Here is a 25,195-nt window from a genome sequence, read left to right as displayed (position 1 = left end):
GCATCCAGTGGGTGGAGGCCTGGGGAATTGCCAAGTCTGCAATGCCCAGTGCGGCCCCCACTGCACAGAACCAGCAGGCCCTTGTGTCCATGTGGTTGAATTGGAGAACGCTGAACTGTGATGTCAGCTTCTTGGGCAGGAGCCACATGTTCCATGTCAGGGTCCCTCCACTGAGTGCCTCACCCCTGGGAGTTCATCGGTGGATGAACGTTTGTCAATAAACTGTCTGGCAGAGTGAATGGGGCTTAGAGAAGCAATGGACCTGTAGCAGGGTTATTTCTACCAACTCACAAACACTGAACAAGGGATATGCCAGGACTGAGTAAGGCATATGAAACTGAATCTGGCCCCCTCTCTGAGCGTGCTGCCCTCTCCTTGGTGGACGAGGTATGTGCAGAGACAAGTGACTGAGATGGAGGGAGGAAAATGCAGACGAGCCAAGTGCTCTGGGCAACAAGCAACCAACAAAAAAGGGAAGGTGGGCCTGGCTTTCGGGGAATTGGTGGGATGACTCCAAATGACCTCAGGGTTAGGAGCACTCAGTTTCTTTTATCTGCAGTAATCACTTAATCACCCAAACCATACTTAAGTTGGGTGTTGTGGGTTACCCTGTGTTCCCTCAAAGTTCAAATGTTACACTAATCCTAAGAACCTCCGAATGTGACCTCATTTGGATAGAGGACCTTTAAGGAGATGACTCAGTTAAAACAAGGTCTTTAGGGTGACCCTAAACCAATATGAAATAGCCTCTTGATGAGGGTGAAAGAGGAGAGTGAAAAAGCTGGCTTAAAACTCAACATTCAAAAAACTAAGATCATGGAATCTGGTCCTATCACTTCATGGCAAATAGAAAGGGAAAATGTGGAAACAGTAACAGATTTTATTTTCTTGAGCTCCAAAATCACTGTGGACGGTGACTGCAGCCATGAAATTAAAAGACACTTGATCCTTGGAAGAAAAGTTATGGCAAACCTAGACAGTGTATTAAAAAGCAGAGACATCATTTTGCTGACAAAGGTCCGTCTAGTCAAAGCTATAGTTTTTCCAGTAGTCATCATGTATGGATGTGAGATTTGGACCATAAAGAAGGAGGAGCGCCGAAGAATTAATGCTTTCAAATTGTAGTGTTGGAGAAGGTGCTTGAGAGTCCCTTGGACAGCAAGGAAATCAAACCAGTCAATCCTAAAGGAAATCAACCCTGAATATTCATTGGAAGAACTGATGCTGAAACTGAAGCTCTAATACTTTGGCCACCTCATGAGAAGAACCAGCTCATTGGAAAAGACCCTGATGATGGGAAAGATGGAAGGCAGGAGGAGAAGGGGGTGGCAGACGATGAGATGGTTGGATGGCATCACCGACTTAATGAACAGGAGTTTGAGCAAGCTCCGGGAGATAGTGAAGAACAAGGATCCTGGTGTGCTACAGTCCATGGGGTCACAACAAATTGAACATGACTTAGAGACTGAACAACAACAGCAATCCAATATGACTGGTGTCCTTTTAAAGAGGGGAAGTTGGGACCAAGACACAAGGAGGGAAAGCGATGTGAAGACCCAGGGTGAAAATGGCATCTGCAAGTCAAGGGGAGAGCCTGAGACAGATGTTCCCTAGCAGCCCCAGGGGGAACCAGCCCTGCCCACACCTTGGTCATGATGTTTGGCTTCCAGAGTGTGAGAGAATGAATGTCCATTGCTTAAGCTGCACTGTCTGTGTACTTTATTATGCAGCTCTAGCCGTGGAACACGATGGGCTAGGACAGTTCCAAGTGCCAGGGATTAGTGGGCTATTAAGGGTATGGGCTTCCATGGTGGCTCAGAGGTTAAAGCGTCTGCCTCTAATGCGGGAGACCTGGGTTTGATCCCTGGGTTGGGAAAATACCCTGGAGAAGGAAACGGTAACCCACTCCGGTATTCTTGCCTGGAGAATCCCATGGACGGAGAAGCCTGGTAGGCTACAGTCCACGAGGTCGCAAAGAGTCGGACATGACTGAGTGACGGAACAGAACGGACGGAAGGGTAAGGCAGTTGCAGGGAATGTGAACTGAATTGAGCAAGGGGTACGGGCTGCAGGGAGAGGTGACGCTGACTTTACTCCATGAGAGTGAGACTCAAAACCCAAATGCAAGGACAGCTATGTCCTGAGTTTTGGTGTTTCCCTGACTTTGAAGGGCTAGAGTACAAAATATATACTGAAGTTTGTGCTGTGTGTGTGCAAGTGTGCTAAGTCACTTCAGTTGTGTCTGACTCTGTGATCCCATGGACTGGAGCCCGCCAGGCTCCCCTGTCTATGGGATTCTCCAGGCAAGAATACTGGAGTGGGTTGCCATTTCCTTCTCCAGGGGATCTTCCTGACCCAGGGACTGAACTCCCATGTCTCTTACATCTTCTGCATTGACAGATGGGTTCTTTACCACTAGTGCCACCTGGGAAGCCCTGAGTTTTTTGCTGACTGATGTCAAATGGAAGCGCAACATGTGACACATAAAACCATGAGAGACAACCCATGTATCCTCACCCCACTGTGGGCACAGCAGGCTTTCTCAGCTCCCCTCGGATGCCCTTAGCCTCTTCCTGAAGTCGAGGACATGCCCTTGTCTCCTGGGACAGACTTGCTGCCTAGTCATTTTCACATTCTGCCTGCAATGCGGGAGACCTGGGTTCGATCCCTGGGTTGAGAAGATCCCCTGGAGAAGGAAATGGCAACTCACTCCAGTATTCTTCCCTGGAGAATCCCATGGACACAGGAGTCCATAGGGTCAGAAAGAGTCGGACACAACTGAGTCACTTTCACTTTCACTTTTCAGCCTCAGAGAAGGTAAAAAACCACGTGGGGGAGCTAGGCTTTCTTTTCTCGCGCTGATACTTACATCTCATCCTCAAAGCAGATCTTGGCGTATTTGTCCCTGCCACCCCCACTGAGCAACCGGTAGGCGTAGGTGTCTGTGGGACACGGGGACCAGTGGTCACATTTTTGCCTTTTTGGGGTTGGGGCTGCAACAAAAACAAAATATAACAGTTAGCATCACACAGTATTGATCAGGAGAATCCACTGCTTGGCTGTGAATGGCAGTGTGTCTGACTTCATATTGGCAAATCCCAGTAGTGGTAGAGGGCTTCTCAGATGGTTCAGATGGTGAAGAATCCACCTGCAACGCAGGAGACCTTGGTTTAATTCCTGGGTTTAATTGGGAAGATCCCCCAGGGGAGGGAATGGCCTCCTACTCTAGTAGTGGTAGAGGAAAACTGGGAAGATGTGAAGCTAATTCAACCTGCCTTTGTCTTCAAATAGCAAATATGCAAAAGGAGGGGATGCTGAGTAGGTGGAACCATTTAAAAGGAGTTGGGAATCACTCTTAATCTTTAAGCGTGCTGGTGAACCAACCAGTAGCCTGTGGAACATCTATCCAGCTTCTGAATTTACATACCTGAAACACATGCACACACACCCCTGAGTGCTGTTAGTCCTGCCCCCAGGCCACAGGTGGAAGACCTTGTACCAAGGCCAGAAGTAGAGCCCAGAAACAAGGTCACCTCTGAAGCTGACCGAGTCCCTTTTGTAATCGTTGCCAAAAGCTGCCCCTTGATCCTCATGAACAGGCTTCCTGACCCCATATTAGGCAAAAATGCCCTCCCCAGTGCTCACCCTAACCAATCACCTAATGCCACCCTTCTGGCAGGAATTTTCTTTGTCCTGAGGCTATAAAAATTGGCTACTAACCCATGAAAGGGGTTGGCTTTCCCTGGTCTGTCAGGAGGTATTGGCCTGCTAGCTCACAGCACCCACATTATCTCTGTTATTGGTTCTCTATAAACTCACTCCCTTCTGAGATGCTCTGTGTCTGGAAACTCTTTTCCAACCCACGTTCGGACTGCCTCCACAACACCACTCTGGCCCTGGCTGACCCCTCTCCTTTCCCTTAAGCCTGAGACACTGAGGTTTTCTGCCTGGGCTGCTATGTCAGTGGTGGGAGGCCCCGGGGATGTCTTGCCCAGGAATAGAGGGCAGCAGTCAGGGAGGGTGGGGTCAGCTAGCCCCGGGCACTACCTGCATCTCCCACCACTGGGTGCCTTGTTGCCATCACTACCATCGTGTCTCCCTCCTTTCACAGGTGTGGCTGTCTGTCATCACCCACAGAACCCAGAGTCTTGTGCTGGGCTCAAACTTTAATCCTGAGTCTCCAGAAAAAAAAATCAGAACGTGCTCCCACTCCTCCAGTTTGAGTGGGGACATGCTGCCCAATCGAACATGCTTACCGATCCCTGCAATGCTCTTCTGTTTCGTCTACCTGGATGAAAGCTCAGCCAGTAGTGTGGCTGGGAGGCCCTGCTGGGGGAGTCAGGACCAGCTGTGCGTGCTGTGATGGCCGAGTGCCATGGGGCTGAACTGGACCAGGGCTGAGCTGCTTGGGGATCATGGGGATGCTGGTGCCTGCCCAGTCCTGGTGCCCAGGAGGACACAGAGTTCCTGGGGGGAGTGCACCCCAACATCACACTTAGCTCTTCACATCTTTCTTCCCCTCACTTGCGCTACCCCCATCACTAACCAAAGCTCCAAGCCACCTCGCATGTCCAGCTTGCCCTGTTTTATTTTCTTTTGCTTAGCCCTCACCACTGTTTAACATCCCATAGTTTCTTTAAAAGCTTCTCCATGAGGGCAAGGACATCATCTGTTTATTTTCACTGCACCCCCAGCACCTAGTTGGTGTGCAGCACAAGCAGCTGCTCCATCAACATGTTGAACAAATACGTAATGGAGCAGGACCCCATGGGGCCTTCCTGGGCCAGATCCCCACCCTCCCCCTGGCCCCAGAGTCCTCTGCCTGCCTCTTGTCTGTAGAAAAGCTTAGTCTCCCAGGACTCGCCAGAGTCACAAAAGCCTGACTCAAGAATTAATGACTGAAGGTACGTGATTGTATAGTGACAAAAGTAGCAGTTGGGCCAGGAGAATTGGTAACAATTTAAACAGTAAATCAGCCATATGACAGTGATAGAATCTTTAGTTCCTCCCTGAAGTACACAACAGGGATAACAGTATCTCATGCACATCACTGAGTTGTTTTACAGGTTCTAAAACCACCACCAAAAGAAAGAGGTTAACTGCTGCTGCTGCAATGACTACTGTGTGTGTTTTAAGTTGCTTCAGTCGTGTCCGACTCTTTGTGACCCTATGGACTGTATCCCACCAGGCTTCTCTGCCCATGGGATTCTCCAGGCAAGAATACTGGAGTGGGTTGCCATGCCCTTCTCCAGGGGATCTTCCCTACCCAGGAATTGAACCCACATCTCTTACATCTACCTGCACTGGCAAGCAGGTTCTTTACCACTAGTGCCACCTGGGAAGCCACCTGATGACCATTATTAGCGTGTGTATTCCAGACTTATTGGAGCCTCAGGAGTGATTACATTAACCCCTGGTACCTTGCCCTGTTACCTCACTATCAGCCAATCAGAGAACTGTGCACAAGCTGATCATGTACTCTAAGGCTCTCTCCCTCACGTTGACTTTAAAAATGCTTCCCTGAAAACCCATCAGGAAGTTCTAGTCTTTTGAGCACTAGTTGCCTGGACTCCTTGCTTTGCACCTGGAATAAATGCTGTACTGTCCTGCAGTACAACCCAGTGTCAGAAGATTGGCTTTACTGCAAGAAGGTGAGCATACCAAGGTTTGGTTCGGTAACAAATGAATGGACATCTGGCCCCTTGGTGAGGCAGAAACCTGTACTGACTTTGACAGAAAACTCAGAGACACTGAACCTGCTCCCCCACTACAAAAGGGATGAGTAACCTGTAGTCAGGGCTTTCTGTACATGTGCTACAGCAGCTCTGGTTTGCTTTCAGTAATAACAAAGGACCTTATGGCAGAAAGTGAAGAGGAACTCAAAGGCCTCTTGATGAAAGTGAAAGAGGAGAGTGAAAAGGTTGGCTTGAAGCTCAACATTCAGAAAACAAAGATCATGGCATCTGGTCCCATCACTTCATGGGAAATAGATGGAAAAACAGTGGAAACAGTGTCAGACTTTGTTTTTTTGGGCTCCAAAATCACTGCAGATGCTGATTGCAGCCATGAAATTAAAAGACGCTTGCTCCTTGGAAGGAAAGTTATGACCAACCTTGATAGTATATTAAAAAGCAGAGACATTACTTTGCCAACCAAGGTCCGTCTAGTCAAGGCAATGGTTTTTCCCGTGGTCATGTATGGATGTGAGAGTTGGACTGTGAAGAAAGCTGATCGCCGAAGAATCGATGCTTTTGAACTGTGGTGTTGGAGAAGACTCTTGAGAGTCCCTTATACTGCAAGGAGATCCAACCAGTCCATTCTAAAGGAGATCAATCCTGGGTGTTCATTGGAGGGACTGATGCTAAAGCTGAAACTGCAATACTTTGGCCACCTCATGCGACGAGTTGACTCACTGGAAAAGACTCTGATGCTGGGAAAGGTTGGGGGCGGGAGGAGAAGGGGACGACGGAGAATGAGATGGCTGGATGGCATCACCGACTCTGTGGACATGAGTTTGAGTGTACTCCGGGAGTTGGTGATGGACAGGGAGGCCTGGCGTGCTGTGATTCATGGGGTCGCGGAGAGTCGGACACGACTGAGCGACTGAACTGAACTGAACTGAACTGAACTGAATCTAATTTCTGAAGAAAAAAATTGAAAGTAATAGAAAGGCAAAAAGAAGGAAAAAAGTCTTATGTATTATTCTAAGTAATAGTCACTGTTTTCTCTTTTGGTATATTTCCTTCTGGACTTTTCTATGCCTGCAGAGGACATCTGCAAAGTTGGAAAACATGGATTAACAATATATAAACAGTTTATCTATAACATATATAAACATATATGTTACTTCACTTATATTTTCATACATTATAATATCATAAATACATTTTTTCTTAATCTCCAGTTACCTAAATTTAAAGCAAGTGGTCCAACTATTAACATGTGAAAGCGCTATAAATACAGTATCTACTCAATGTTTCTCGGTTTTGAACATGAAAGTGTATTTATTTTAGTTTTTAAAAAAATTAATGATAATGCTCATTACTTTGAATTCAGGGGTAGTTTACCTAAAAATACACTGAGTGTAATATTAAAAATTTAATTAACACACTGCCTAAAGTCTGTTTCCAGACTTTGCTGATATCCTGAGTATGTACAGTTGGTTCCTGACTTATGATGGTTCATCTGTGTGAAAGAAATATGAATTCAGAGAAAACTATACTTTGAATTGTGAATTTCTATCCTTCCCCAGGGCTTCCCTGGTGGCTCAGTGGTAAAGAATCCAAATATTCATTGAAAGGACTACTTCTGGAGCTCCAATACTTTGGCCACATGATGTGAAGAGCTGACTCACTGGAAAAGACCCTGATGCTAGGAAAGACTGAGGGCAGGAGGAGAAGGGGACGACAGAGGATTAGATTGTTAGATAGCATTGCCGACTCAACGGACATGAATTTGAGCAAAGTCTGGGAGATAGTAAAGGACATAGGAACCTGGCAGGCTGCAGTCCATGGGGTCGCAGAAAGTGGACACGACTTAGTGACTGAACAACAACGATCCTTTCCCACCTAGTGCTGGGTGATCCAGTGCCTTTGTAATGCTGGACAGTGGCAGGCACAGTTCCTCCCAGTCAGCCACATGATCACAAGGGTGAATAACTGGCATGTGGACAGCCATTCTGTGTTTTTGTTTTCAGCAAATTACAGGAGCTAATCAACACAATTATAAATAGACTTTGTGACAGGTGAGTTTGCCCACCTGTTGGCTAATGTACATGTTCTGTGCTCAGTTAAGGTAAACTTGCCTAAGCTAGAATGTTCAGGTGTATTAAATACATTTTCGACCTTTGATATTTTCAACTTATGATAGGTTTATTGGGATGCAACTCTATTGTAAGTCAAGGAAGAGGGACTTCCCTGGTGGTCCAGTGGTTAAGAATCAGCCTGCCAGTGTAGGGGACTCGGGTTTGATCCCTCCTCTGGGAAGATCCCACATTCGTGGAGCAGCTAAGCCTGTGAGCCACAACTACTGAACCCACAAGCCACAATTACTGAAGCTTGCATGCCTAGAGCCTGTGCTCTGCAAGGAGAGACATCACTGCAATGAGAGGCCCCCACTTGCTGCAACAAGAGAAAGCTCATGAGCAGCAATGAAGACCCAGCACAGTCCCCAAAAAGATAAGTCAAGGAAGCTTTGTACTCAGTCTAGAGAGAACATTCCTAAAGTGGGATCCACACTCATTCTGCCTGCCACCTGCATTTCTCTTCCCGAGGACACAGACTTGCTCAGTGGACCCTGCTGTTCTTGGCAGGACTTCTTTGAGATTCACCAAACCAGCCCCCTGCTCTTGGAGAAAGGCAACATTTCCAGGCCCTCTGCCATCATCACCGTGCTGTCGGGTGCCCTCTTGTCCTCACTGAGTGCTGGGTGTGCAGACAGGTGTGGTGTGACCAGCAAGATGGAAGGTCTAACACGGCCCAGACCCTGTGTTGCTTAAAAGATCCCAAGGTCATGAGGACACTGTACCTCCTGACCCCCAGTGGAAGTGGTAGTCTGGAGACAGATGAGAGCAGATTAGTATGGGAGGCAGGGCGTGGAGCCGGAAATGGTGTTTTACTCTTTTTTTTAAGCCAGCTGGAAAAACAGAAGCAAACAGGGCCTGGTAACATCACAAATAAGTGGGATAAAGATTCCCACAGGGTGAAAAAGGCAGCCTGTCTTCTGGAGCCTGGGCAAAGCATCGCCCACGCTGCTTCTGAGGGTCAGTGGTTACCAACAACGTCCTGGGTGTAACCAACCATGTTCCCAGCCATTAACCCTGTGTTAGCTGTCTCCTGAGCAGGCCTGCTCAGTAAGGGATTCCATGACGCAACCAGAGAGAGAAGCAGAGAGAAGTTAAACTCAGATGAGGAATTCAACTTCTGAGTAACAGGGAAGGAGAAGGCCATAAGGCAAAAGAGCCCGTTTGGCCAAAATGTTGAGAAGATTTAGAAAATAATCTGTCTTTTTATGATTTGGCTAAGGGCTGTGCCTGCAAACATATCAAATGCAGTTTTATGTATTTGATATGATTTCAATAAGATCAAAATACATTTTTATGTTGAGAAAATAGCAGTGAGTGGTTTCCTTTTTATGGAAGAATAGCTGATAGTTTATTTACAATGTTGTGTTAGTTTCAGGTGTATGGCAAAGTGCTTTGGTCATATATATATATATATATACACATATATATGCATATCTGTTGTTCAGTTGCTAAGTCACATTGGACTCTGTGACCCCATGAACTACAGTATGCCTGCATACATATACATTATAAAAATTAATATGTATTATATACAATTATATATTAATATATTATATATTATATTGATGCATATTAATATATTTTTCTTGCTAAGTCACTTCAGTCGTGTCCGACTCTGTGTGACCCCATAGACGGAAGCCCACCAGGCTCCCCCGTTCCTGGGATTCTTCAGGCAAGATCATTGGAGTGGGTTGTCATTTCCTTCTCCAATGTGTGAAAGTGAAAAGTGAAAGTGAAGTTGCTCAGTCGTGTCCGACCCTTAGTGACCCCACGGACTGCAGCCTACCAGGCTCCTCCATCCATGGGATTTTCCAGGCAAGAGTACTGGAGTGGGGTGCCATTGCCTTCGTTCCTGCAGAGTGGTTCTTATATGTCTCCTAAATAGCATCTGTGTGGTGACAAGCTGGAGGCAACGGGGAGCTGTCCCCCACTCCCAAAGAGAAAGAGGAGGAAAATGCGAGGACTCGAGCCCCAGGCATCAAGCAGCCTGAGCAGCCTCAGAGGAGAGGCACCCACAGTCAGACAGGGCCTCAGGCATGGCGCTGAATGACACCAAGAACCAGGTCCATGCAGCACCGAAATGCATGCCTGCAAAACAGGACAAGCTGGGATGCAAGTAGGTGTTCAGCAGAAATGTGTCATTATATGCATGAGGGTTGGGGGACAGTGGGTGATGTTGAAGAGGGAAGTGGGGATAAAGGGAGAAATAAATGAGAGAGCAAGGAGGAAAGCGGGGGATAGGATGGATTAGGAGATTAGGATTGACACATACACACTACTGTGTATAATATACACATTAATGTATGTATAAAATAGCTGAGAAAAGAAGAGATGCTAAAGGCAAAGGAGAAAAAGAAGGATATACCCACCTGAATACAGAATTCCAAAGAATAGCAAGGAGAGATAAGAAAGCCTTCCTCAGTGATCGATGCAAAGAAATAGAAGAAAACAATAGAATGGGAAAGACTAGAGGTCTCTTCAAGAAAATTAGAGAAGATGGAGGAGGAATAGGGTGGGAGACCACTTTCTCCCCCACAAATTCATCGAAAGAACATTTGGACTCTGAGCAAATTCCACAAAACAACTTCTGAATGCTGGCAGAGAACATCAGGCACCCAGAAAGGCAGCCCATTGTTTTTGAAAGGAGGTAGGAAAAAATATAAAAGATATAAAGAGAGACAAAAGAGGTAGGGATGGAGATCCGTTGGGGAAGGCAGTCTTGAAGAAGAGAGAAGTTTCCAAACACCAGGAAACATTCTCACTGGCGAGTCTGGTGAGCCTTGGAACCTCAGAGGGCAACATAACCGGGAGGAAAAATAAATAATTAAACCCACAGATTACGTGCCTAACAGCAACTCCCAGCGGAGAAGCAGCACAGACTCTTGCATCCGCCACTAGCAAGCGGGGACTAGACAGGGAGGCGTGGGCTGCATTGCTTAGGGTAAGGACAGGGCCTGAATGCCCCAAGGGCAATCTGAGGGAACTAGCTTGAGATAGCAACCCAGTCTGTGAGATAGCAACCCAGACTGTGAGATAGCAACCCAGACTGTGAGATTCCCACAAAAAGCCCTAACCTAAGACACCGCCAGGCCCGCTCACAGAACAAAGGACTGAGAGAGCTAGCCAGCTGCGGACCGGCCCATCCCCCATCAGAGACAGGCAGGCAAGGGCAGCCCGAGCTGGAAGAGGGCAATAATGGCCCCTGAGAGGCATCATCTACCAAAGTGCAACCAGGTTTCTTTGCTAACCAAGACTCCTTGGGATTCTGGATGGTCGACGTCTGCTGGGAGGGTCGCAGCCAGAGATCAGCTCCCCAGAAGAGACAGCACACCTGAGAAGGTGCGCCAGTTGTACACCCAGAAAACCAAGCAGCAGGAATGGGGGAGGTGATAAGCTGCAGCCCCAACTGGAGGTGGATGCGCTCGCCAAGCACCTGGTCACCTGAGCTGCTCAGACCGGGGAAGGGCACAAAACGCAGGCCCAACCAAGTCTGTGCCTCTGTGGAGTACCCAAGAACCTGAACCTGAGCAGCTTAGACCTGGGAAGTGCACACAACCCAGGGCCCGCCTCAGACAGTTCCCAGCAGAACAACCTAGAGCCTGAGCAGTGTAGACTGGGAAAGCACACACGCCATGAATGGGGGCAAACTCAGTGTGGCTGAGACACTGCGAGCATTCCCCACAGATGCAAGTGATATTTGTTTGCAGTGTTCCCCCTTCCCCACAGCACGACTGAACAAGTGAGCCTAAAAAATTTGACCACCACCGCCCCCTTTTGTCAGGGCAGAAATTAGACACTGAAGAGACCAGCAAACAGAAGAAGCTAAAATAAACAGAGGGAACCGCTTTGGAAGTGACAGGTGCAATAGACTAAAACCTTGCAGTTAGCACCGACTACATAGAAAGGGGCCTGTAGATCTTGAGAAGTGTAAGCCGGATCAAGAAACTATCTGAAAATGAACTGACTCCACACTGTCCAAAACAACACCAGAGAAAGTCCTAGATACATTTTTACTATTATCTTTTTACTAATTTTTTTAATTAAAAATTTTTTTATTTTTAAGTCCTATACTTTGGCCACCTCATGCGACGAGTTGACTCACTGGAAACGACTCTGATGCTGGGAGGGATAGGGGGTGGGAGGAGACGGGGACGACAGAGAATGAGATGACTGGATGGCATCACCGACTCGATGGACATGAGTTTGAGTGAACTCCGGGAGTTGGTGATGGACAGGGAGGCCTGGCGTGCTGTGATTCATGGGGTTGCAAAGAGTTGGACACGACTGAGCGACTGAACTGAACTGATTACTCCTTTAATTTTAATTTTTATAATCTACTATTACTTTGCAAAAAAAGACCCTATTTTTAAAGCAAACTTCATATATATATATATATATATATTATAATTTTTGTGACTTTGTTGTTTTCTTTACTATTGCATTTTTGAGAATCTAACCTCTACTCTAGATTTTTAATCTTTGCTTTTTGGTATTCGTTGTCAGCTTTGTACCTTTAAGAACTCAATCTTCAGTACCCATTTTTTACTTGGGAGCGAGATTACTGGCTGGATTACTCTCTCGCCCTTTGGACTCTCCTGTTTCTCCACCAGGTCACCTCTATCTCCTCCCTCCCCTTTCTCTTCTCTACCCAACTCTGTGAATCTCTTTGTGTGTTCCGGGCTGTGGAGAACACTTAGGGAACCGATTACTGGTGGGATCTGTCTCTCCCCTTTTGACTCCCCCTCTTCTCCTCCTGGTCACCTCTGTCTCCCTCCTCCCTCTTCTCTCCTCCATGTAACTCTGTGAACCTCTCCGGGTGTCCCTCACCGTGGAGAAACTTTCCATCTTTAAACCTAGATGTTTTACCATCAGTGCTGCATAGATGGAGAAGTCTTGAGGCTACTGTAAGAATAAGACTGAAAACCAGAGGCTTAAGTCCAAATCCTGAGAACACCAGAGAACTCCTGACTCCAGGGAACATTAATCGATAGGAGTTCATCAAACCCCTCCATACCTACACTGAAACCAAGCACCACCCAAGGGCCAACAAGTTCCAGAGAAAGACATACCACGCAAATTCTCCAACAACACAGGAACATAGCCCTGAGCTTCAATATACAGGCTGCTGAAAATCACACCAAACCCACTGACATCTCAAAACTCGTTAGTGGACATTTCATTGCACTCCAGAGAGAAGAAATCCAGCTCCACCCACGAGAACACTGACACAAGCTTCCCTAACCAGGAAACCTTGACAAGCCACCCGTTCCACCCCACCCACAGTTAGAAACATCCACAATAAAGAGGAACCACAAACTGCCAGAATACAGAAAGGCCACCCCAAACACAGCAATATAAACAAGATGAAAAGAAAGAGAAATATCAAGAAGGTAAAGGAACAGGATAAATGCCCAGCAAACCAAACAAAAGAGGAAGAGACAGGGAATCTACCTGATAAACAATTCCGAATAATGATAGTGAAAATGATCCAAAATCTTGAAAACAAAATGGAGTTACAGATAAATAGCCTGGAGACAAGGATCAAGAAGATGCAAGAAATCTTTAACAGGGACCTAGAAGAAAGAAAAAAGAGTCAATATATAATGAATGATGCAATCAGTTCAGTTCAGTTCAGTCACTCAGTTGTGTCCGACTCTCTGCGACCCCATGAATCACAGCACGCCAGGCCTCCCTGTCCATCACCAACTCCCGGAGTTCACTCAAACTCATGTCCACAGAGTCGGTGATGCCATCCAGCCATCTCATTCTCTGCCGTCCCCTTCTCCTCCCACCCCCAACCTTTCCCAGCATCAGAGTCTTTTCCAGTGAGTCAACTCGTCACATGAGGAAACACTCTGGAGGGAACAAACAATAGAATAACGGAGGCAGAAGATAGGATTAGTGAGGTAGAAGATAGAATGGTAGAAATAAATGAAACAGAGAGGAAAAAAGAAAAAAGAATTAAAAGAAATGAGGACAACCTCAGAGATCTCTGGGACAATGTTAAATGCCCCCAACATTCGAATCATAGGAGTCCCAGAAGAAGACAAAACAGAAAGGCCATGAGAAAATACTTGAGGAGATAATAGTTGAAAACTTCCCTAAAATGGGGAAGGAAATAATCACCCAAGTCCAAGAAACCCAGAGAGTCCCAAACAGGATAAACCCAAGGTGAAACACCCCAAGACACATATTAATCAAGTTAACAAAGATCAAACACAAAGAACAAATATTAAAAGCAGCAAGGAAAAACAACAAATAACACACAAGGGGATTCCCATAAGGATAACAGCTGATCTTTCAATAGCAACTCTTCAGGCCAGAAGGGAATGGCAAGACATATTTAAAGTGATGAAATAAAATAACCTACAGCCCAGATTACTGTACCCAGCAAGGATCTCATTCAAATATGAAGGAGAAATCAAAAGCTTTACAGACAAGCAAAAGCTGAGAGAATTCAGCACCACCAAACCAGCTCTCCAACAAATGCTAAAGGATCTTCTTTAGACAGGAAACATAGAAAGGGTGTATAAACTCGAACCCAAAACAATAAAGTAAATGGCAACAGGATCATACTCATCAATAATTACCTTAAATGTAAATGGGTTGAATGCCCCAACCAAAAGACAAAGGCTGGCTGAATGGATACAAAAACAAGACCCCCATATATGTTGTCTACAAGAGACCCACCTCAAAACAAAAGACACATACAGACTGAAAGTGAAGGGCTGGAAAAAGATATTCCACGCAAATAAAGACCAAAAGAAAGCAGGAGTAGCAATACTCATATCAGATAAAATGGACTTTAAAACAAAGGCTGCGAAAAGAGACAAAGAAGGACACTACATAATGATCAAAGGATCAATCCAAGAAGAAGATATAACAATTATAAATATATATGCACCCAACATAGGAGAACCGCAATATGTAAGACAAATGCTAACAAGTATGAAAGGGGAAATTAATAATAACACAATAATAGTGGGAGACTTTAATACCCCAGTCACACCTATGGATAGATCAACTAAACAGAAAATTACAAGGAAACACAAAATTTAAATGCTACAATAGACCAGTTAGACCTAATAGATATCTATAGGACATTTCACCCCAAAACAATGAATTTCACCTTTTTCTCAAGTGCAAATGGAACCTTCTCCAGGATAGATCACATCCTGGGCCATAAATCTAGCCTTGGTAAATTCAAAAAAATTGAAATCATTCAAGCATCTTTTCTGACCACAATGCAGTAAGATTAGATGTCAATTACAGGAGAAAACTATTAAAAATTCCAACATACAGAGGCTGAACAACACGCTGCTGAATAACCAAAACCTGACAAAGATGCCACAAAAAAAGAAAACTACAGGCCAATATCACTGATGAATATAGATGCAAAAATCCTTAAAAATATTTGAGCAAACAGAATCCAACAACACATTAAAAAGATCATACATCATGACCAAGTGGGCTTTATCCCAGGGATGCAAGGATTCTTTAATATCGGCAAATCAATCAATGTAATACACCACATTAACAAACTGAAAAATAAAAACCATATGATTATCTCAGTAGATTCAGAGAAAACCTTTGACAAAATTCAACACCCATTTATGATAAAAACCTTCCAGAAAGCAAGAATAAAAGGAACATATCTCAATATAATAAAAGCTATATATGACAAACGCACAGCAAACATTATCCTCAATGGTGAAAAATTAAAAGCATTTCGCCTAAAGTCAGGAACAAGACAAGGGTGCCCACTCTCACCACTACTATTCAACATAGTTTTGGAAGTTTTGACCACAGCAATCAGAGCAGAAAAAGAAATAAAAGGAATCCAGATTGGAAAAGAAGAAGTAAAACTCACTGTTTGCAGATGACATGATCCTCTACATAGAAAACCCTAAAGACTCCACCAAAAAATTACTAGAGCTAATCAATGAATACAGTAAAGTTGCAGGATATAAAATCAACACAGAAATCCCTCACATTCCTATACACTAACAATGAGAAATGTTCATTTCATGCAAAGATGGGCTCGATAAAGGACAGAAATGGTATGGACCTAACAGAAGCAGAAGATATTAAGAAGAGGTGGCAAGAATACACAGAAGAACTGTACAAAAAAGATCTCCACAATGAAGATAATCACGATGGCGTGATCACTCACCTGGAGCCAGACATCTTGGAATGTGAAGTCAAGTGGGCCTTAGAAAGCATCACTACGAACAAAGCTAGTGGAGGTGATGGAATTCCAGTTGAGCTATTTCAAATCCTGAAAGATGATGCTGTGAAAGTGCTGCACTCAATATGCCAGCAAATTTGGAAAACGCAGCAGTGGCCACAGGACTGGAAAAGGTCAGTCTTCATTCCAATCCCAAAGAAAGGGAATACCAAAGAATGTTCAAGCTACCACACAATTGCACTCATCTCACACGCTAGTAAAATCATGCTAAAAATTCTCCAAGCCAGGCTTCAGCAATATGTGAACCATGAACTTCCAGATGTTCAAGCAGGTTTTAGAAAAGGCAGAGGAACCAGACATCAAATTGCCAACATCTGCTGGATCATGGAGAAAGCAAGAGAGTTCCAGAAAAACATCTATTTCTGCTTCATTGACTATGCCAAAGCCTTTGACTGTGTGGATCACAATAGACTGTGGAACATTCTGAAAGAGATGGGAATCCCAGACCACCTGACCTGCCTCTTGAGAAACCTGTATGCAGGTCAGGAAGCAACAGTTAGAACTGGACATGGAACAACAGACTGGTTCCAAATAGGAAAAGGAGTACGTCAAGGTTGTATATTGTCACCCTGCTTATTTAACTTCTATGCAGAGTACATCATGAGGAACGCTGGGCTGGAAGAAGCACAAGCTGGAATCAAGATTGCTGGGAGAAATATCAATAACCTCAGATATGCAGATGATACCACCCTTATGGCAGAAAGTGAAGAGGAACTAAAAAGCCTCTTGATGAAAGTGAAAAAGGAGAGTGAAAAGTTGGCTTGAAGCTCAACATTCAGAAAACTAAGATCATGGCATCTGGTCCCATCACTTCATGGGAAATAGATGGAAAAACAGTGGAAACAGTGTCAGACTTTATTTTTTTGGGCTCCAAAATCACTGCAGATGCTGACTGCAGCCATGAAATTAAAAGATGCTTACTCCTTGAAAGGAAAGTTATGACCAACCTAGATAGCATATTAAAAAGCAGAGACATTACTTTGCCAACAAAGGTCCGTCTAGTCAAGGCTATGGTTTTTCCCGTGGTCATGTATGGATGTGAGAGTTGGACTGTGAAGAAAGCTGATCGCTGAAGAATTGATGCTTTTGAACTGTGGTGCTGGAGAAGACTCTTGAGAGTCCCTTGGACTGCAAGGCGATCCAACCAGTCCATTCTAAAGGAGATCAGTCCTGGGTGTTCATTGGAAGGACTGATGCTAAAGCTGAAACTGCAATACTTTGGCCACCTTATGCGATGAATTGACTCACTGGAAAAGACTCTGATGCTGGGAGGGATTGGTGGTGGGAGGAGACGGGGACGACAGAGAATGAGATGGCTGGATGGCATCACTGACTCGATGGACATGAGACTGAGTGAATTCCGGGAGTTGGTGATGGACAGGGAGGCCTGGTGTGCTGTGATTCATGGGGTCGCAAAGAGTCGGACACGACTGAGCAACTAAACTGAACTGAACTGAACAATGAGAAAACAGAAAGAGAAATTAAGGAAACAATTCCATTCACCATTGCAAGGAAAATAATAAAATACTTAGGAATATATCTACATAAAGAAACAAAAGTCGTATATATAGAAAACTATAAAACACTGGTGAAAGAAATCAAAGAGGACAGAAATAGATGGAGAAATGAATACCGTGTTCATGGATTGGAAGAATCAATATAGTGAAAATGAGTACACTACACACATCAATCTATAGATTCAATGATCCCTATCAAGCTACCAATGGTGTTTTTCACAGAGCTAGAACAAATAATTTCACAATTTGTATGGAAATACAAAAAAACCTCGAATAGCCAAAGCAATCTTGAGAAAGAAGATGGAACTGGGGGAATCAACCTGCCGGACTTCAGGCTCTACTACAAAGCCACAGTCATCAAGACAGTATGGTACTGGCATAAAGACAGAAATATAGATCAATGGAACAAAATAGAAAGCCCAGAGATAAATCCACACACCTATGGACACCTTATCTTTGACAAAGGAGGCAAGAATATAAAATGGAGAAAAGACAATCTCTTTAACAAGTGATGCTGGGAAAACTGGTCAACCACTTGTAAAAAAATGAAACTAGAATACTTTCTAACACCATACACAAAAATAAACTCAAAATGGATTAAAGATCTAAATGTAAGGCCATAAACTATAAAACCCCTAGAGGAAAACATAGGCAAAACACTCTCCGACATAAATCACAGCAGGATCCTCCATGACCCACCTCCCAGAATATTGGAAATAAAAGCAAAAATAAACAAATGGGACCTAACTAAAATTAAAAGCTTCTGCACAACAAAGGAAACTATAAGCAAGGTGAAAAGACAGCCTTCAGAATGGGAGAAAATAATAGCAAATGAAGCAACTGATAAAGGATTAATCTCCAAAATATACAAGCAACTACTGCAGCTCAATTCCAGAAAAATAAACGATCCAATCAAAAAATGGGCCAAAGAACTAAACAGACATTTCTCCAAAGAAGACCTACAGATGGCTAACAAACACATGAAAAGATGCTCAACATCACTCATTATTAGAGAAATGCAAATCAAAATCCAGTGAGGTAAAATTTCACACCAGTCAGAATGGCTGCTATCCAAAAGTCTACATGCAATAAATGCTGGAGAGGGTGTGGAGAGAAGGGAACCCTCTTACACTGTTGGTGGGAATGCAAACTAGTACAGCCACTATGGAGAACAGTGTGGAGATTCCTTAAAAACCTGGAAATAGAACTGCCATACGACGCAGCAATCCCACTCCTGGGCATACACACTGAGGAAACCAGAATTGAAAGAGACACATGTACTCCAACGTTCATTGCAGCAATGTTTATAATAGCCAGGACATGGAAGCAACCTAGATGTCCATCTGCAGACGAATGGATAAACAAGCTGTGGTACATATACAGAATGGAATATTACTCAGCCTTTAAAAAGAATACATTTGAATCAGTTCTAATGAGGTGGATAAAACTGGCGTCTATTATACAGAGTGAAGTAAGCCAGAAAGAAAAACACCAATACAGTATACTAACGCATATATATGGAATTTAGAAAGATGATAACGATAACCCTGTATGCGAGACAGCAAAAGAGACACAGATGTACAGAACAGTCTTTTGGACTCTGTGGGAAAGGGCGAGGGTGGGATGGTTTGGGAGAATGGCATTGAAACCTGTATATTATCATATGTGAAATGAATAGCCAGTCCAGGTTCGATGCCTGATACAGAACACTTGGGGCTGGTGCACTGGGATGACCCAGAGGGATGGGATGGGGAGGGAGGTGGGAGGGTTGTTCAGGATGGGGGACACATGTACACCAGTGGCGGATTCATGTCAATGTATGGCAAAACTAATACAATATTGTAAAGTAATTAGCCTTTAAATAAATAAATTAAAAAAAAATAAAATTAGAGATACCAAGGGAACATTTCATGCAAAGATGGGCTCAATAAAGGACAGAAATGGTATGGATCTAACAGAAGCAGGAGATGTTAAGATGTTAAGAAGAGGTGGCAAGAATACACAGAACTATACAAAAAAGATCTTCAGGACCCAGATAACCATGATTGTGTAGTCACCTAGAGCCAGGACATCCTGAAATGTGAAGTCAAGCGGGCTTTAGGAACCATCACTACGAACAAAGCTAGTGGAGGTGATGGAATTCCTGCTGAGCTATTTCAGGTCCTAAAAGATGATGCTGTAAAAGCGCTGCACTCAATACGCCAGCAAATTTGGAAAACTCAACTGTGGCCATAGGACTAGAAAAGGTCAGTTTTCATTCCAATCCCTAAGAAAGACAATGCCAAAGAATGTTCAAACTACCACACGATTGCACTCATCTCACACACTAGCAAAGTAATGCTCAAAATTCTCCAACGCAGGCTTCAACAACATGTGAACTATGAACTTCCAGAGGTTCAGGATGAATTTAGAGAAGGCCCAGGAACCAAAGTCAAATTGCCAACATCTGTTGGATCATTGAAAAAGCAAGAGTGTTCCAGATAAACATCTATCTGCTTTATTGACTATGCCAAAGCCTTTGACTGTGTGGATGATAACAAACTGTGGAAAATTCTTCAAGAAATGGGAATACTAGACCACCTGACCTGCCTCCTGAGAAATTTGTATGCAGGTCACAAAGCAACAATTAGAACAGGACATGGAACAACAGACTGGTTCCAATTTGGGAAAGGAGTACCTCAAGGCTGTATATTGTCACCCTGCTTATTTAACTTACATGCAGAGTACATCATGTGAAATACCAGGCTGGATGAAGCACAAGCTGGAATCGAGATTGCCTTGAGAAATATCAATAACCTCAGATATGCAGATGACACCATCCACATGGCAGAAAGCAAAGAAGAACAAAAGAGCCTCTTGATGAAAGGGAAAGAGAAGAGTGAAAAAGCTGGTTTAAAATTCAACATTCAAAAAACAAAGATCATGGTATCTGGTCCCATCACTTCATGGCAAATAGATGGGGAAGCAATGGAAACAGTGAGAGACTTTATTTTGGGAGGCTCCAAAATCACTGCAGATGGTGACTGCAGCTATGAAATTAAAAGAGGCTTGCTCCTTGGAACAAAAGCTATGACCAACCTGGACAGCTTAATAAAAAGCAGAGGCATTACTTTGCTGATGAAAGTCCATCTAGTCAAAGTTATGGTTTTCCCAGTAGTCACATATGGATGTGAGAGTTGGACTATAAAGAAAGCTGAGCACTGAAATATTGACGCTTTTGAACTGTGGTGTTGAAGACTCTTGAGAGTCCCTTAGACTTCAAGGAGATCAAACAAGTCAGTCCTCAAGCAAATCGTTCCTGAATATTCATTGGAAGGCTGAGGCTGAAGCTGAAACTGAAACTCCAATACTTCAGCCACCTGATGTGAAGAACTGACTCATTGGAAAAGACCTCGATGCTGGGAAATATTGAAGGCAGGAGAAGGGGATGACAGAGGATGAGATTGTTGAATGGCATCACCGACTCAGTGGACATGGGTTTGAGCAAGCTCTAGGAGTTGGTGATGGACAGGGAAGCCTGGTGTGCTGCAGTCCAGGGGTCGCAAAGAGTCGGACAGGACTGCGCAACTGAACTGAACTGAACTGAATGCACAAAATGGGCTTCCCTGGTGGTGTAGTGTCAAGAATCCACCTGCCAATCTGGGAGACTCAGGTTTGATCGCTGGGTCAGGAAGATCCCCTGGAGAAGGAAATGGCCACTGACTCCAGTATCCTTGCCTGGAAAATTTTATGGAAAGAGGAGCCTGGTGGGCTACAGTCCATGGGGTCACGAAGAGTTAGACACGACTGAGGGACTGAGCACTGACACATGTATAAGATAGATAATTAATGTAGAGCACAGGGAACTCTACTCAGTACAGTTCAAGGAGGGCATGTATGTACATCTGTGCCTGATTCACTTTGCTGTACAGCAGAAACTAAGGCAACACTGTATTTTTTTCCCAATAAATTTTTTAAAATTAATTAGTTAATTAAATGAGGGCGGCCTGGGCCATGGAAGGTCACCTCTACGCCTAGTCCAGAGGTTCTGACCACTGAGGATTGTTGTCCTCTTGCTCTCTGTCCCTCCCTTGCTCCACCAGTGCTTGCCTCACGTCCATCCACTCACCTGCCTGACCTTCCTTCCTATGACGCTTGTCCCAGGCCCACCTAGTGATAGTTCTTATTAAAGGGGCAATGAGGGGCCTGCTCCTCTGCTGGTTTCCCTGGTAACCGATGAGCCCACCTGGTTCACTGTCCCCTGTAACTGATAACTTCCCGCGGCCCCTGGGAGCAAAACCTCCCACCAGGACCTGCTGCCTTGGCAGCACAGTGAGCGTGGGTGTCACCCCAGGACCTTGCTTCCAATGTCTAAGCCCCCCATCCATTAAACCAACGATGTCTGTGTTGTTGACTCTGGGTGCTTTCTTGGGTCTTGAAACTGGGCAAGTGCAGGGCTTGTAGGCCTGCTGGGGGACAGCCCGACAGGGAGGAAAGGAAGGAGTGGGTTGAGGAGGAGAGATGTGGGAAGCCTTGCCCCTCAGGGGGAGGGAGACTGTGTGTCTGTCCTGTCCTGGAGGCAAACACAGATCCTTCCATGAAGTCCTAATCTCCCCGTGAAATATGAGAAGGGGGATGCAAGGGTTAATAGTCACCTGTTGCTCTGGCTAAGCCATGAGAAGAACAGCATAGATAAAGAATAAAAGCCAGATATAGCAGTTAAGTACAATCTAAACAAAAAGTACATCGGGCTGATTAGTTGGGGTCATCATGCTTTGCTAAGCTAAGGAGGAACATGGTGTGGATCTTGGAACGCCAGGTCAGCCCAAGTTCAGAATGCAGCTTGTGCACACACTGATGGTCCTTCCGATGTTCCTACGAAGATTGCTGCCCCCAGCTGTGCGATGCCCTTGGTACTGCTGCTGCTGCTGCTGCTAAGTCACTTCAGTCGTGTCCGACTCTGTGTGACCCCATAGACGGAAGCCCACCAGGCTGCCCCATCCCTGAAGAGCATTAACTCTGGGATGTGACTGGGGGCATGGGAACCTTATATTATCTAAAAACCAGATATTTTCTGCATACCAAGAGCTCAATAAAAGCGATGTGGAATTGGTCAGCAGGGCTCTTGATCCTAGATGTCATGAGTCCCCTGGTCCCATCTTTAAAACACTAATACAGTATACTAACACATATATATGGAATTTAGAAAGATGGTGATGATGACCCTATATGCGAGACAGCAAAAGAGACACATGTATAGAACAGTCTTTTGGACTCTGTGGGAGAAGGACAGGGTGGGATGATTTGAGAGAATAGCATTGAAACATGTATATCATCATACGTGAAACAGATCCAGGTTCGATGCATAAGACAGGGCGCTCAGGGCTGGTGTACTGGGACGACCCTGAAGGATCGGATGAGGAGGGAGGTGGGAGGGGGGTTCAGGATGGGGAACACATCTATACCCATGGCTGATTCATGTCAATGTATGGCAAAACCCACTACAATATTGTAATTAGCCTCCAATTAAAATAAATAAATTAATTAAAAAAAAACTTTAATTCTGTCTCTAGTTTCCTTTTTCCAAACTGTGCGTTAACCACTTTCGATACCTACCCGTGGCGCTGGCCACAGCAAGTGGTGCCCAATGTGGGGCTCAAAACTGAAGGATCACCGAGAGGGAAGCTAAAGTTGAACAATTGTATCAGGGTCCCGAGGAAGAGTGGGGTGAGGCCTCTGGAAATCCCCCTTTGCAGTAAGTAACACTATCAGGCATTGAAACTGGGGTTAAGCATGGGAAATTCAGAATGCTTGGAACAATACCAGCTGTATATATGCCTTGTAAGGCAGCTTTTAAAAGATGTGGGGCGGCGGAGTGGAGGAGAGGACAAAAATCAGTGAGGGTCAGCTATTGGCGCTATTACAAACCATTGACAAACACTGCTGGCAGTTCCCTTCTTTAGATTTATAAACCTGGGAGAAGGTAGGTAGTGAATTAGAGAAACTTCTTTGCAAGGGAGTGCCCTTGCCTGCATCTATCTGGTCAACTTGGACACTGATAAAATCTGTTTTGGAACCTCTTCAGATCCCTAAAAGCTCAGAAGGGAGTGAAGATGAATGTGAAACCCCATCAGAGGGAGGACCTGAATATACAGAGCCCGAGGGGGTAGAACAAGCTGCAGTTCCTTTTGTGCCTTTAAGAAAGATGAATTTCCTCTGCCTCCTCTTCCTCCCCCTCTTAACTGCTGGAGGGGCGCAAGCTTTTCCTTCTTTAGGACAGACAGCAGTTCTGTCACCCCTCCAGAAAGGTTTTTTGGTGAGCTGGACAGGAGGGGTGATTTGGAGGTTATGGCTATGGCATTTCCATTGACAATACATGAACGGATAGCTCCTGGGACAGATCCTAACAATCCTAGTAGGGTGTATGAGGCTATACACAAGCAGATTCAAAATATTAAAGGAACGTAAGCAAGCTGTTCAGAATTATGGAGTAAATTCTCCTTTCACCTTGGGAATAGTACTAGTTGAGGGTTCCCGTTTGATTATGGCAGCTCATGACCAAGCCAGGTAGATCCCCATCTCTTCAGATCAATTGATTGGGCTTCCCTGGTGGCTCAGAGGTTAAAGCGTCTGCCTCCAATGCGGGAGACCCGGGTTTGATCCCTGGGTCGGGAAGATCCCCTGGAGAAGGAAACGGTAACCCACTCCAGTAATCTTGACTGGAGAATCCCATGGATGGAGAAGCCTGGTAGGCTACAGTCCACGGGGTCGCATAGAGTCGGACACGACTGAGCGACGGAACGGAACGGAAATTGGGGGAGAACTCAAGATCAAGTGCTTATGGAAGATCAGGTTATAGAACAGGTGAGGCGACACTACATAAGAGTCTGGGAGAAAACAGAGGTTAAAGGACAGGCTTTCTTTACTTTAAGAGAAGACCTCACCGCCCCAGAGAGACAATCCCTGCTGGGACAACATCTTATCAGTCAGGCCACCGCTGTCATCAGAGCCCATTTGAACATTCTCTGGTTTATTTTTTAGCTACGAAACTATGACTGCAAAAAAGAGATGACATTTTTGACACTGTATGGCCAGGATATTCTTTAGACTCCAGAGAAAACTAGTTAAAATAAAATGTTTTTTGAAATTGCAAAACCAGTTCTTCTTGCATGTATAATTAGGATAAAGTTGGCTTGTTAAAATATTTTTTGGAGCTCCAATTCTGCCTGAGAAACAAAAAACGGGCCTGGGAAAAAACCTGAAGTTAATTCTTATCATGTCTTTGGGATACACAGCCCACTGTATCTGGGACTCCAGCCATGAACAAATTGGTAAAGCTCAAACCAAGAAAAAAAAAAAAAAAGAAGGGGCAAAGAGACATTTTAAATTTCAAGAGGAAAAGTCTGAGATCTCTGTCTGTCTGTCTAAATTTATCTGTATCTCAGTGTGTGTCTTTGTTTTAGGATAATACGAGGTTAATTTATAAATGAACTCTATTTAATTTCAGGTTCACATGAACTGAGAAATATTCAATATTAACTATCTAACATTAATGTTTTGTTTGTTAAGCTAATTATGTGTTGAGTCATCAACATTGTGTAATACTTTTATTGTGCTTAGGCTTAATGTAAGCTAAATATGTCGACA

General features: G+C 44.6%; 1 protein-coding gene across 2 annotated transcripts in view; it reads right to left on the bottom strand.

The window, feature by feature from the left end:
- Nucleotides 1–25,195, bottom strand: part of FAM3B (FAM3 metabolism regulating signaling molecule B) — a 93,813-nt gene that overhangs the window by 27,676 nt on the left and 40,942 nt on the right. For both annotated transcript variants that reach the window (XM_088840809.1, XM_055414323.2), the window contains exon 3: nucleotides 2,870–2,993. In XM_088840809.1, coding sequence (XP_088696935.1) covers nucleotides 2,870–2,993 — 124 coding nt within the window. The remainder of the gene's footprint in view (nucleotides 1–2,869; nucleotides 2,994–25,195) is intronic.

Source organism: Moschus berezovskii, chromosome 1 (genome assembly GCF_049115385.1).
Source record: "Moschus berezovskii isolate FMDL1 chromosome 1, NW_MosBer_1.0, whole genome shotgun sequence".
NCBI lineage: Eukaryota > Metazoa > Chordata > Mammalia > Artiodactyla > Moschidae > Moschus > Moschus berezovskii.
Note: the sequence above shows the minus strand (reverse complement) of the source record. Positions and strands in the feature narration are given on the sequence as shown.